The following is a 14,607-nucleotide window of genomic DNA, read 5'->3' on the forward strand; positions in this document are numbered from 1 at the left end:
TGCGTTTATTTTTAAAAGGAAGTGTTCTTTGCATAGTTTTTCGTGTGTGGCGTGGCTGCCTTCCTGCTTGGTCGGTCGCTATTTCGGCGGACGTATTTGTGAACATATATACACAAAGCACACTGCGAAAGTACCTGCGGTGTGACTTATTTGACCCTTTTGTGCTGACAAAGTGTGCGCAAAAAAAAAAACATTTTACATAAAATCTGAACATATACTGTCGGCTCGCAGGCATCTCTAACGCACACCGATATGTTAAAGAAATGGTCAATTACATTTTACAAATTCTTTCATGTACTTTACTTTCATAGATTTAGCTATTCGGTGTGTGCCACTGGGCGTGTGCCCGGACTTGGCCAATCCTCCAGAATGGGTGTGTCCCACTTAGAGATGTAAAATTTCATGAAATTTGGAGAGGCGTGAGAAAACTAGCTTCTTTCATGTTTTTCCCCATAACAATGCGATAAATTGAAAAAAAAAGACGATTGTGCCCAGAGCTATGAAAAACCCGAGACATTTATTTCTTTAACACTGAAAAGAATATAATTGTTCCATTATTGCATCACAAAAGTCCCAGCAGAGCTTCCACGGGTTCAAAATCTAGGCAAGATTTCCCGTCAAGGCATTGATTTCACATCAGAGCGCCAAGACCGACATTTATATCATTCTGCGTCCGATTCATTTCTACTTGACGCGTCAACGCTTCGCTGAGCAGCGGACGAAGCCTTTCCGACGTTGAGGTTCGAGTGCACGTACACAAGTTATTGCACGCGATCCCCTGCCAGCCTGTTGCGTAGCTTGGTGCGCACATTTCCCCAACTTGGACCAGTTTCTTTCAGATGCCGCAGAAGAAGGGGGGATCTGCAGTACGCTACACGCGAGGGGGCTGAAGGGTTGGTTGAAGCAAAGTCCTTGCCGCCACATGGATGGATCCAGACGCTTCGCAGACTTCCAAACTCCTTCTTTTGATCAAACTTTTAGATACATCGAAAGGAGGCGCATTGCAACAGAAGAATTCTGCGAGAAAGCTCTGTTTTGTCTTTTCTTCAATTTTATCCTGATGAAACCTGTTCTTTTCCGAAATTTTCAATGTTTTTTTCGACCGCTTACATATCCAGTCCCACTGTGATGCAGGAGATACAAAGTCTCAAAATGCTGCTTGAAAACGTCTCGTACTTTTCTGTGCATGTTCCTGCCATCAACGTTACTCGCTCGACAAGCATCACACATAACCTTCGTCCTTGTGACATCGCTGCTGCGAATGCGTCTCGCACAACGCATCCACCTGAGTCAGAGTTTGCATTTAGGCTTACCCTGTGAACGATGCAGTACATAAGCATAAAAATTGTATGACACTAAAGCTGTGACTTTAGTGGTGGATAAACGGCAAACGTTTCAGGAGATTACACATTGCATATGATGAGAGTAAATAGCACGCATGAAACACTACGCATCGCCCGTTAGTAGTAGAGCATTTATTTAAATGATTTACATAAGCTTCGCTCCGCATACATCCCAACATGTGCGTTGGATCTGCGTAAGTTTTCCGTCCTTACAAATATTGCTGATAGAAAGCATTGCTCAGATACCCGAAACGCCTCGACCAGGTTGCACGGAATCCAAAGGAAACGAGCGCGTTAGCAGAGCGTCCAGTAAGAAGCCTTTGTTTCTTTCGTCCTTTCTTTCCTTCCTCCCTTCTTTCTTTCCTTAGCGTCAGATCTCCTCCAAGATGCCATCGTGCGCACTCCGTACTGACCTTTGTCCCACTCCCAAATTGTTCCGCTATGGTCTCTACGGAAGGGAGTAGCGTATTTCTATCTTAAGACCGTATACGAACGTATCTTCTTGGTTCCTTTTCTGTGCGTTGTACATTTTAGTTTGTAGTATGTGTTACAGGCGAGCGGCACGGATCGTCGCGCTTGAAACTTGAACTGCGAGACGGATAAAAGCCGGTAGACAATATGCCCGCCATTGTCTCTTGTTTCGGAGTTCGCCCGCGGCTTCCGTGTAAGTGCCTCCCACTTACACAACAGGACAATCTGTCTTGGCGATTACGCTTTTATTGTATACGGGTCTCCTCAACTGTAATAGATCTTCCTTTTCGGACTGTCCAGCACCTTCAATGCGGAAGTGATGGTGGGCAGGGTACATAGCCTGAACACTGTCCTCGCATAATCTTGAACAGTGTTCCTGTCTTTCTATTTGCAAGTATACCAGGTAGAATGATTTCCTCCGGTACTCGAAACTATGGTTGCGCCCTGAAAATGGTGATACCGCTCGATTACTCTGTCCTTCCTTGTTCATTGAAGTAGCGCAGAAGCAACAAGACACAAATAAAATGAACATAAGACGAGCGGTATCTGACAACACAAGGTTTATCGGAAAGCAACGTGACGTGTATCCTGATATTACATAACAAAATGTACACTGATAATGGAAACGTTCCCATGAACTTCCAGTTGTCAGACAGAGTTCTTCATATATTCATTGCGCGCTATCTCAACGGACATGTTCGAACTCGACCGGCTTGCCATTCTTCTGCACTTCCTTGTTCGCAGAGGTCAGCTAAAAACGCAATGAAAGCCGAGAGATGGCTCGAACGATCCCAAGGAGATTCACAGATGGTTTTGAATGCACAGTGTTGAGAGTGTCACTGGAAACACTCGGATATGGAAGCAATTAAGTAGCTTTAGTGCCGGTGGCGTATAGCGAGGAGTGAGTTTCAGTGTCAGAACACTGCCAGGGTTTCATTCATTCCCCTTGGAACAATAACAAACAGGCCACGTGCCGGAGGTGAACAGCCTCGGAAAGCAAGTCCTGGCTACGCTACTGCTTGGCCCTGTAGGTCTTGCCGCGTCAATCGACTCGCTTAATCGAGAAAAGAACGTGAACTACAAAGGACGTGATACAATGTACTGAGCGTACAGGAATTCGCGCTAAAATTACTAAAGGAAAATCTCACCCCAGAGTCGTTTAACCACAGTGCTAATGGTGGGTAGAGTCGGACGCATATGTTGAGTAACCGGTGGCTAATCCTAATGGCGTACGCACACTACAGGTTATACATAAATTAAAAAAAGGATAAAAAAATTTGCCGTGGCTTTGGTAAGAAGCCCACTGCGGCTTCTTTTATTATTCTTGGTGGTTGAGCTATGCTGCGGGCTATGTTCACAACTGTTATGCTCACAACTACTTACTTGTTAATTAATTGTTTTAAATACTTCTCCTTTCTATAGGAGATTAGGGCATGGAATAGTTTCCCTAGATTTACGTCTAGTTGAAACAATTTAGATAATTATTAGTTGAAAACAACTTCAGCGCCTCCCAAATATTAACATTAAGTCTATCTTCTCACGTGCACTTTTGCCTAACCTTCTCATCAAGCACTGTAGCACTGTTTCCTACCTTTGTAGTAATGTGCTTGCCATATGTTTCTCGCTTTGGATTAAGTTGAAAAATGTTTTGTAAAATTTATTCATTTTGTACTTTCTTAATTTTCTTGTAACTATTTATGTTATGCTTGTGCCCTTCATGCATCAACACCTACTGGGTATAGCGGTATGTATACAATAAATAAACCTATATGACGTAATTTCTAAAAAATAGAAATAAGCCCGGACACTTTTAAGCATGCACATCACTAAACTTTGAAGACATTTGGGATTTAAAGCTCACTACGAGCGCATTTAAAAAATATTGTGTAGTGTTCTTCTTTTGTAATGTTTTGAAAACAGTAGGACGTTAGAAATTAGGGGGCAAAATAAGGCGAATCACTGACAAACAGCGAATTCGCGATGACGGACTACGTTAGTATAAGAAACCAGAAGACCTGAGAAAGGGCGACGTTCATAGAAATCTGTAGAGTACATCCATCATTTACGAAATGGTTAAAGCGATGTATTGCCGGCGCTCGTAGACACTATAGCGCCATCGGTGCGCAAGCGCATCAATGGGGGTGCAAATAACTTGACATGCGTCAGGCATAGCTTTCAAGGTCTTCCCTTTCACTGATACAAGGGCACCAACTTCAGAAACGGTCCAGTTTGGCTCGCTTAAAGTGGACACATCTTTCATTTAGCGCCGCTATTTCCATCCCGTGCGTTTCCCCTGTGCTCCGGCCTCGTCGCGTTCAGAGAATGGCGCAGTTTGCACAGCCAGCTCCGACCTGCCCAAGTTCCACAAAAAAGGGTGCATATTATAACAGCTGCCCGCAGAGGTATTCACAGCACGAAACCGAACGGAAATTCCTCGTAGCCTGTGTGTGCAGTTGGCCAGCGAAAGTTGCGTGCGCTGTCCGCAGTGACGTTCACTGCATGGACCATACACGATGATTGATTGATTGACTGTCCGATTCAGTAATGGCGCTGACGTTCCATGACAAACACTTAATTGTTGTATGGGAAACACCGTAGCTGGATGCTCCAGATTAATTTTGACCATCTTGTGCTCTTTAATGTGAACCTAACTCTAACAACTTTTTTTGCCCTTCGCCCCCTTGTTCTTTTCCCCTCGGGTAAACGCGAATGAAACGTCGGCCATGTCTTGGTATGGTTCCGCGGTTGCACTTTCTAACTTCCGTTAAGCTGTACGCTACATGTAGATAACTGATTCCTGTTTCGTCTAATTTTGGTTATCACAATGATTGACCCCATTCACGATGAAGGTCTTCGCCAGGGGTCTCCAATTACTCCGCACTGAATCAGCCGAGCCTATCTCATGCTTGCACGTTTTCTACTGTCAGTACTACCTAAACCTCACCACACTGGAATGCGTTTCCTTTCCCTCGGCACCCATCCTGTTTCTCGAATAGAGCACACATCTGTTCAACGTATCACTACATGACTCGTCAACTTCCATTCTCACTCTTAACTACGACGCCATCTCCCAAGCGCTTGTTCTTTAATCCTTACTGCCGTATTTATATTTATGAACCTCACGCCTATCGCTTACCGTTCCGTCGCTCGATGCGCGTGTACATTTCAGTGGCCGTCGAATACGGTTCACTCCTAGGTGCGCCGTTGTTCTGACCACGGGGGAGCCCTTCCTCAGAGGTGCTGCTCCGCCAAGCAAGCGTGCCACCAAAGCCGGCGGGCACACGTGCCTCTTGACGCTGGCGCCGCCTCTTGGCGGGTCGCGCCAGGTAGCGCCGGGCACCACCGCCCGCGCTGCCCAAGGGAAACACGAGCTACGCCGCGGACCGGCTCCATCGGCGTCGACTCCTCGGCGGCTCTTCTTCTTCGCCGCCGCCGCCAGGTGTGTAGCGTCGTGTCCTCCTCGCTTATCCGCGCACGTCTTCTCTCCCAACGCTGCAAACAGCCGTGCGGCGCTCGAGGCGAGCGCGCGACGTCTGATGAGCCGGCCGTCGCGGCAGTTACTCTTCCCAGGCGCTCCCTCGTCGTCGTTCGTCGATGCCCACCGGTAGACGACACAGCGACCATACGACTCGGGCTCCTCGTCGCAGACATCGGGAAACCTTGGAAGGATTAGGGCATCCTCTTCGCCATCTCTGTGGAACATCTCCGTCGGGACATCCTTGGAGGATACTTACCGGACTTGGGCAACGCTGCGACACCATCAGTGCAGCTGCGCGGCGGGGGCAGTCACAGGTGTTACACTTAGCGACTAAGCGAAGTCACCGAGCACTACGCTGATCGCCTACTGCCCAGATCGGTCGACGATTTCGAAGTGTTGCGAGCTCATCCTAACCTTTTAATCGAAGAGGATACGAGAACTCGGCGGCAACTCGGCGACGCCGGATTGTGAGTGGCGCACCCGCATAATTAGCGAAAAGCAGCGAAACTCTGTTCGACATTGACGGAATGTTGTGTTTGTGACTTCCACGTTTTTCGGGTTTCGTTCGTTGGACTGATCGGTTTGAAACGGAATGACGTAACTGTGGATGTGCGCAGTTTGTGTGTGGAAGTGCATGGGAACTGAATGATGGGCGTTTCGCTGTTTACGTCACGCATGGCGCGCTACGCAAGAAATCTCTCTAGCCCATGCTTAGTTGCGTGCTAACGGGCTATTTGAGAGTGATTCGTCTACAGCGCGCTTATTCAGTTATCCGTGAACAACGCATTTCCATTTGCAAACAACACTCGCCGGAGCTGCAGGCGAATGAGATGTGCTGTTCCATTTAAACAAGATTTTTGCTTAAAAAGGAATCGTCTGAGTCGTTGGTTTACCAAATGATCTGCTTAAACACCGCTACGTTTTTTAAGCAATAACGAAGTTTATTTCATGATAATTCAGAACAAAGTTCACGCTTACACATTCAAGGTGGCAGGTCGGAGTATTGCTTCGACACCTGACGGCTTTTTTTCTGTTGTGCCCCGATTCTGCCAGTTGTGCAAGAAGAATATCGCCTAGTTCTAACAAGGATAAACATAGTCCAGGATTTGTCGAAAGACAAGCCGATTTATTAATAACAAGTTATCACCGGCCTGCGTTATCAGCGCCATAAGCCCACACCTGCGCTACGTGATATAATTCCCACGCTTGTCGTTCAGCGCCCTCGTACGGAATCTCCTACATCGTCGAGTTCACTGCAGCACCACTCTAGGCAAATTGAATTTTTCGAGAAACAGTGAAAAGTGATCCACAAAACCTTGTGCTTCGTTGCTAGCTACACGGGTGCCATCACGTGAAAGGACGTTCCAACAGTCTGCGCGGGAATATCGCCGAAGTTACTCAGGTAAGGCTTGATCAGAATCATTACATGTTCTGTTTGATTACCTATGCTGTTTAAACTAACGCTTTCACATTGCCACATACAAATGTTAGTGAAGAAAAAGTTGTCTTGTGCCCGTTGCGCTGAACTAAAAAAACAAAAAAAACAAAAAAAAGAAGCACCCATATAGGTTGGCAAGTAAGCGTCGCCATAACTGATGATATATTGCGAGCAATACTTCAGTTCTCAAACTTGGAGCGCTTGAGCGTTTTTCTGAAAACAACATTTTTTAACTACCATGTCTGTTGGAGTACAGTACGCACTGACGCCGCATAGGCGACGCACTGACGCCGCACTGACGACGCGCAGTACTCTGGCCATAAGGTATACACCTAGAAGCATGCATGCTGCCTGTCATCACTTTGAGCGATCGCCAATATCTGGCGACCGTCACCCATTCGAGGTGACCGGCATGCTGGAGCGAGTCGCTCGAGCTGATGCAGTGGCTGCTCTGCACATTATATGGCTAGAATCTGTTGACGCTAAATGTCTGGGTGTTCAGTGCTGCAAGTCGCAATTGACACTCCGACTCCAAGAAGAAAATCCACCAGTGGCTATCAACATTTCGATGCAGCCTTTAGGACCGTGCTACCTACACTTCACTAAAGTGCTGTCAGCACGGCAACACCATACGTAGACAAAAACGCATAAGTGATATATATTTTTATTAATATGAGAGAGAAGAGAGAGAGAGAGGTATGGGGATGAAGAGAGAGAGCACAGTTTCGCGTTATTAACATGAAATTAAAGGAGAAGTTGGCGCCTCTATCGGCACCAGCTGCTTCTCTTCGCAGCACAAGTAAAGCTAAAAGCAAAAGCACTGTAGACAGCCAAATAACACGGACATTTGTGAAGTTCCGCGCACAGAAGGGAGTAAAAAAAGGGAGAGTAAGAGAGACGCACAGTTCTGTGAAAAAGTAGAATTGCATTGAATGCCGGGATTAATTTTACGTGCCAAAGCCATAATTTGATTATGAGGTACGCCGTAGTATGGGACACTGGATTAATCTTGACTACCGAGGAATCTCTAACGTGCCTCCAATGCACGGAACACGGGCGTTTTCGCATTATTTCGCGCCCGTCGAAATGCGGGCACCGCAGCCGGGATTTGATCCAGCGAGCTCGTACTTATAGCTACAGCGGCGCAACACCATGGCCGCTAAGCCACCACGACGGTTCTTTGTAAGTAAGCGAAAATGTACAAAAGAGTCAGAAAACATGCACATCTCTTGAGTTTCATAGACTAAACGGCTGGCTTAGTTACACATATCTACATAAGAAGACCCCTAACACCATATAATAAAACCAGACGTGAGCTACACAGATGCGACATATACACCCTCTGGTATTTAAAGAAAAATGTAATAGTGTGGTCAGCCACGAACATTTAGTATGAGTCTAATATTTTTGTTTCATTCAAAATGGTTTTAATTAGCACAAGTGCTCTTTTCTGTAGCCCTATTGTTGGCCGTGGACGAAGTGAACCATTTGTATTTCTATAGTTTAAACTAAAACGAGCCCCATAAGTAATATTGAAGGAAACGATCGCCCACCTTCTCTGTGAGTGTCCCCGCTTCAGTGCACCCAGGAAAAAGCTTTGAAGAGTGTGAGATAGTCTTGACAAACGTCCTTTGTCGGACGAAAAGGTCCTGGGACACTGGCCGAGGCCGTCTTCAGCACAGAAGGCTTTGAAAGTGTTGTTGCGCTTCTTGCGGATGTCTGGTCTTATAGACAGACTTCAAGGAGTGCCGTATTCTCCTTTTTTCATCCCCCTCCCTTTTTGTTTGCTCTTCTTTCCTTTGTTTTGTAACATTTCCTTTCTATTATCTTTTATTCCCCTTACGCCCTTTTCCCAGCAGAGGGTAGTCAGCCTGTCTGAGAACTGGCTAACCTTTCTGTCTTTCGGTCTATTCCAGCTTCCTCCTCCTTTAGTCTTTTCATTTGAGTTAGATCAAGGGCGCTACTTGTTCAAACTTCTTTGTGGATGTATATGCCGCCTTGTTCGAAAATTAAGCAGGAGTATCGGCGCAGCAAGTTCTTCAGCTTAGCTGTAATAATCGCAGCAACTGTATGATTTTAGGTGCTTGTGACTGCAAGGTATTGCGGTCGCGCATATATGACGCCATGTTACAAACAGCGTCTAACAACGGGTCGTTGTCAGTGTTTCTGCGTTGTTCAAATAAGTTAACAAGCGATATTTAAAATATAGGAATTTAAGAATATTTTGCCATTTTGGAGCTGCATGCATCGCGTGCATTGCTCAAACTGATATGGGAGCAAATTTACATGCAAGATGTGCTCTTTGTTAACGCGATCTTTGGAACCAATCATAAATGAAGTAAAGAAATTTCAGTTGGCCGCTTTGTGCAACCCAACGCCTGCGCAGTTGTATACAGAGGCTTCCACGACGATATATGATTTATGTCTTGTTTGAGATTGAGGGTTTGCCAGAGAGTGCGTAATATTTTACCTAGATCATCCTGTTGCTGACATTTCTCGTTGACGTGTAGCTTCTTGATGGCGCTGCTTCATATCTAGCATTATAGAGCGTAATTACCACAGTGAAAAAAATCGATGGCTGTGGCGATAAGTATAACGTTTGTAGCGTTTATTGGCAATCATATTATTGGCTAATATGATTCATTTCATCTTTTCTCATTACAATTAATTTCCGTTATATGCTGCCTCTGCTCTTGTTCACATGTAGAGGGATCAGGGCATTGCCTAGTTGCTAACGCAACGTCTTTCTTGACCTCCTTCATATATGTACATTTTTAAGGAAAAACAAGCAAACAACATAGAAGAGAGGCGTAATAAATTGTGACAGCCAAATGTTATATAATGTTTTTGCCTGTTGTGGATATTATTAGTACACAATAAACTTACTTTCGTGTTTTGGGGCACTAGTGAGAAATGCACTTCGCCCGTGTCTGATCGCGCTTTGTGTGGCTTTAAGAGGAAGCTTCGATGCCGCCTATTCAAATACATGTAGAACGCAGAAACATTGTTCAGAGATAAGCACTGGACCGATTTGAAATAAATTTTTTGCCTTCGAGACAAAAAGTTAAATACTAGTGACTGTAAGAAGCAGAATTGCCGTTTAAGGCATCAATTCCTTTAAAGGAATTTTCAAGAATTGGTGAATCTGAAAGAAATAGAAGCCCCAAGCTTATAAATTCGTAGCTCTGCTGCAAGAACAATAGATATCGCAGTTCTGTAAGCTGCAACCGTTAGAGCACCCAAAGCAGACAAATTTTATATATCCATTTATATTTTACGTCAATTTGTTACATCGTTTACAAGGATTTAAAAGTACAACTCACACATTATGGTATATTTGAGAGTCATGTATAATTCATCAATTTTATACACTTTCGATGTATTACTATATTCAATTTACAGAATTTTGATAGCTTTTCCATTGCTGAGTAACAGAGTTGTAAAGTTGATCGTCTCGTTTTCTGAGAATTGGCTAGTTTAAACAATATTAAACAATTTCCACCCTAAATCAAGAACTTGCTGTCAACAGCCACTACATTTGACCGTTTTTCTTTTAAATGCAACAAACTTCAACAAATTTGGTACGATGGTTTCGGAGAAAAATGATTTGTCCTTTCCCACATATTTAGGTAGTAAGCCCCCGAGCTACAGCTTCCACCTAAATATTAACAGTGGGTGTATCACAAGAGAAGCATCAGCCTCGAGGCAACGTTTCGACAAGAGTCAACTTGTCACCGTCGGGACCTTGTCGCCAGGCCGTCGTGGACTCGTCTTTGAGGAAGGGAAAAGCCCCTTGCCGAAACGTCGGATTTTGCGGCCAAGACTTTCCTCGTCAGGCCGCTGCTGGTCTCTTCAATATTTCATCTTCCCGTAAACAATTTGCCTTGCTTAATTTAACTTTAATACAGCCCCACCTTAAGTTCTCCAAATGTATTTACTTCCTTCGCGGACACTAGCTTTTGAGATTCCAGCAAGAGTGTGCCACGCATTTCAATGTTTTACACTGACTAACAGATTGGTCCAGGTAGGCCCTCAAACAAATAGCTCCGTAGAACCGCGCATACATATTAAGATTGGTCGGCAGCAACAGATGTCGGTCAGGAGCACTTTCGGTCGTGCGATTTATGTGGAAACTCGGAACCAAGCTGTAAAACTAAATTAAATACGAAGAGAACAGAGGCCTGCAGACGTTTGTCAAGTGTTTCCGCGCGCACTGTGTGGGCGTTGCGGGCGGTCCACAATTATCCTCGCGGTCATTCTTGATCATTTAACGCCCGAAACGCAACACTTCCTGTTTTTCTTGCAGCCCCACTTTTGTGCAGGAATGACACTGCGTTACTTATTTCAAATCCGAACGAGCGCCACGTTGCGACATCAACGACAGGAAACAAATTTTCTCTGTTCTAGGCGCGTGCCAGACCTTCGGGGCAAGCTGCTAAAGGCGCCAGCAACCGCCACCTCATCCACTTAATTGCCACCGCGGGCGATTACTTAACGAGGTGGGAAAGGCGGAACTGCTTGCTAAAAGTGGCCGCACGCAACCATTGCTAAATATAGCTCTAATCTCTGTTGCTGCCGACCGATCCTATTATGTATGCACAGTTCTACGAAGCTATTTGTTTGAGGGCCTACCTGGACCAGTCTGTTAGAATCAGTGTGAAACACTGAAATACGTGGCACACTTTTGCTGGATTCTCAAAACCCAGTATCCGCGAAGGAAGTAAATACGTTTGGAGAACTTAATGTGGGGCTGGTTTAAAGTTAAAGCAAGAAAAATTGTTTACGGGAAGATGAAATATTGACGAGACCAGCAGCGACCTGACGAGACAAGACGAGCGATGTCTTCGCGCTTACTTGCTTGGGAGAAAAATATTTTCAGAGAAGTTACTTACGTGAAATCATAATCGCGGATGTGCATGTCGATGTGGCAGAACTTGTTGCAACTTGCGGCTTCAGCGACTATTTTTTTTTCGCACTGCTCGAACATTATATCTTAGCTCTCACAACATATAGACGAATACTAGCTCAAATTCCACGTTCACGCAATGACATTACTCGCTGATTTTTTTTTACCACAATGACTTCTTTGCTGAATGAAAAGAAAACAACAACAACACTAAATGCGGCGATCATCACGAAGCACGCACACCGGCATTTTCAAGTCGCGCCAGTTTCCCGTTGAAATTGGACTGCGCCGACTTCCGCTTCACGAGTACGTCTCGCGTGCGACTGTTTGGCCTTACAACAGCACAACTTCCCTCCCGCACCTCGTCCCTCCATCATTTCGACGCGCGTTCCCGCTCCTTTATCAAATGCTCACTGAGCCCCGACAACCGAGTGAATAACGCGACATGGCGATTCGCACGCGCGCCGGCGTCGGGAGACGCATTGTGCGCGAAAACAAAGGCGTACGCGCATACACACTTCGCCGCACTACAAACAGCCTCGGCGCACGCACACGACGAAGACCGCGCGCTAATGAGACGGCTCCTCGACGGAGCGGAACAAAGGAAGTCAGGAGGTCGCCCGACGAGACCCAGCTAGCCGTGACAGCGGTAGCGTGGGCGCACCGTGAACTGCGAAACGCGTACGCGCTCGGATAAGCAGTGAGAAACGTCGTTATGGCGTCTTCGCGGAGGAGAGACGCGGGGTCGACGATACCAGGGGGCGGGGCCACAGGGCTTCGGATGAGCCCGCAGATTTATTTGCACTTTCGGAAATCTGTTACGTTGGTAGTCGGCCCTCTTCTATAGCGAAGTTCACCGTATGTTATAGAGACGTTACAGCAGGTCGAATCACTTTTCCCAAGGCCTCCTGGCAAAGCTTTACGCATGCACGACAAAACATTCCCCAAAGCGCCACATTCAGTGGCGTAGCAACAGGGGGGGCCGGCGGGCCGTGGGCCCCGAGTGCAAGGGGCAAGTGGGGGGGTGGGAGAGTGGGGTGTCATATACGTCTGAAGATACCCCTCTTTCCGCCGGCTACACCTCGGGGGGGGGGGGGGGGGGTTACAGAAGACCTGTGGGACCCGGGTGCCAGACGGCCTAGCTACGCCACTGGCCACATTGTTATACGTTTCAATGTGACGTTTGAATTACGCTAATAAATCTATGCCTATATAGTGACATATTTGCCGGCTTCATTATTGTGACCACTGCCCGTAAAATATCGTGAGAAAGATAGAGAGAGGGAAACAAGGAAAGACAGAGAGGTCAACCAGACGGACGTCCGGTTCGCTAGCATTTATGGGGGAGAGGGGGATCAGGAATTAAAAGAAGATTATCGACGCACCTGTGCTTAATACTCGACCATGAGGCCGATCTCTAAATGTATGACCCTAAAATGTTCGGCATGTTTTTCTGCTATTGCATTGTGGTTTCAGACAGGTTCACTTCGACTCTTGGAATGTCTATGAACCAGTTAACGACCTACAAGGCCCGTATTCACAAATGCTCTTAAGTTAGAAATGTTCGTAAGAGTAAACGCTAGCCAATCCTAATGCTGAACGTATCATTAGGGAAGGCCACCGGCCAGTGGCACTTGGTGTTTTGCGTGGTGGGTGAACTTCACGCTGAAGCATCGCTTTCGTTCACGAAACGAGTCGACATTGAGCTTTGCTGCATTTCGCCCAATGACATTTTTCCTGTATAAGCTGATCACCTTCGCAATATCTTTCTTTACAGACTAAATACTAATGAAGTATTGGCAACTGCTTTTGATAGAGTAACTTATTGTCTCATACTTAAACGCCATTTCAGAGGGTCTTCATATTCAGCTTTGGAGTATGTCTGCTTTTTCAATAAGGAACGTTCACACTGCCTTGTGCCGTGGTATAGAGTGAACGTTTTGTATTGGGGAGTGCAAAAACTCCTAAAGATGAAGTTTAAGTTTGTTTTATTGGCAGTGGTGAGTCTCACACACGGCACGTACTTATACAGCAGGGTGAACCTCACTACAGTGCAGCAGTCCGTCACTTTCACAAAAGGAGTTTATCACCGTTCCCGTTGATCTTAAAACGGCTTAAGCTTTAAGAAGGGCAGTCTGCAAGAACCCGTATAGAGGGTAAACATGGGGACTATATATACATACAGCACGTTCTTCGCGCAGGAGCTATACGTGGCAGCAGGTTATCAGGGAAAACACTGGTGTATAGCAGTACAGTAATTCTAGACTGCGGCGCCCGAGCTTCCTATTAGAACAATATTTAAAAAGAAAACAGCACGAGTCAAAACACCGCTTTTCACCTGTAGCGTTTTTAACTTTGACCTCACTCGCAGATGGTTAAGACAGCGTTTTTTTTTTTTTTTGCCTGACTATACCGACCGCTTTTCAGCGTGACACACGGACCAACTTTCCAGCGGTGTACGGTACAGAGCTTGACACCGTTAACAGTGGCCGAGGCGTCGTGTCTGCCTCGTGCGGCCCTTATTCGGCACGCGGTAAAAACGGTTTTCCGCTTGTCGGCTGAAAAAAGCTCCCGCGCCGATACCTCCTCGTTGTAGGCTGTTCTGTTTCAGTTGTGCATTACCTGAGTCGGCGGCGGTGTCTGCTCTCTAAACCACGACGTGTGCAGAGCAGCCCCTGACCTGCTTAAGGAACGGTCGACGTACGGCGGGGAAGAAACGTGCTTTGTCCAGCTTCTGCTGCGTTCATTTCAAGCGCGCTACTTCACCCCCTCCGTCCACTCCTTTTATGTTTTTCTTCGAAAGTTTGCTCCGTGGCATAAAATGTTTGGTGCGTGCAGGTTCTTGGTCCTCTTTTATTTTTAATATATATTAACGATTTACCTGATAACATTTCCTCACAAATTTGTTTATTTGCTGACGACTGCGTTATATATCGAAAAGTTACTAATGCATCTGATATAGCTACCCTTC

At 46.0% G+C, this 14,607-nt stretch overlaps 1 protein-coding gene across 3 annotated transcripts in view; it reads right to left on the reverse strand.

Annotated features, from left to right (window-relative positions):
• Positions 1 to 11,952, reverse strand: part of LOC135906210 (uncharacterized) — a 59,210-nt gene extending 47,258 nt beyond the window's left edge. The window contains exon 1 of one of the 3 annotated variants that reach the window (XM_065437475.2): positions 11,623 to 11,952. In XM_065437475.2, the coding sequence (XP_065293547.1) occupies positions 11,623 to 11,632 (10 nt within the window). In that variant the 5' untranslated portion in view covers positions 11,633 to 11,952. Of the gene's footprint in view, positions 1 to 4,950; positions 6,784 to 11,622 lie in introns of those variants that run through there. The other 2 variants (XM_065437474.2, XM_070539160.1) reach the window with 2 other exon arrangements.
• Between the last annotated feature and the right edge of the window lie 2,655 nt (positions 11,953 to 14,607).

The sequence above is a fragment of the Dermacentor albipictus genome, chromosome 5, assembly GCF_038994185.2.
Source record: "Dermacentor albipictus isolate Rhodes 1998 colony chromosome 5, USDA_Dalb.pri_finalv2, whole genome shotgun sequence".
Lineage (NCBI taxonomy): Eukaryota > Metazoa > Arthropoda > Arachnida > Ixodida > Ixodidae > Dermacentor > Dermacentor albipictus.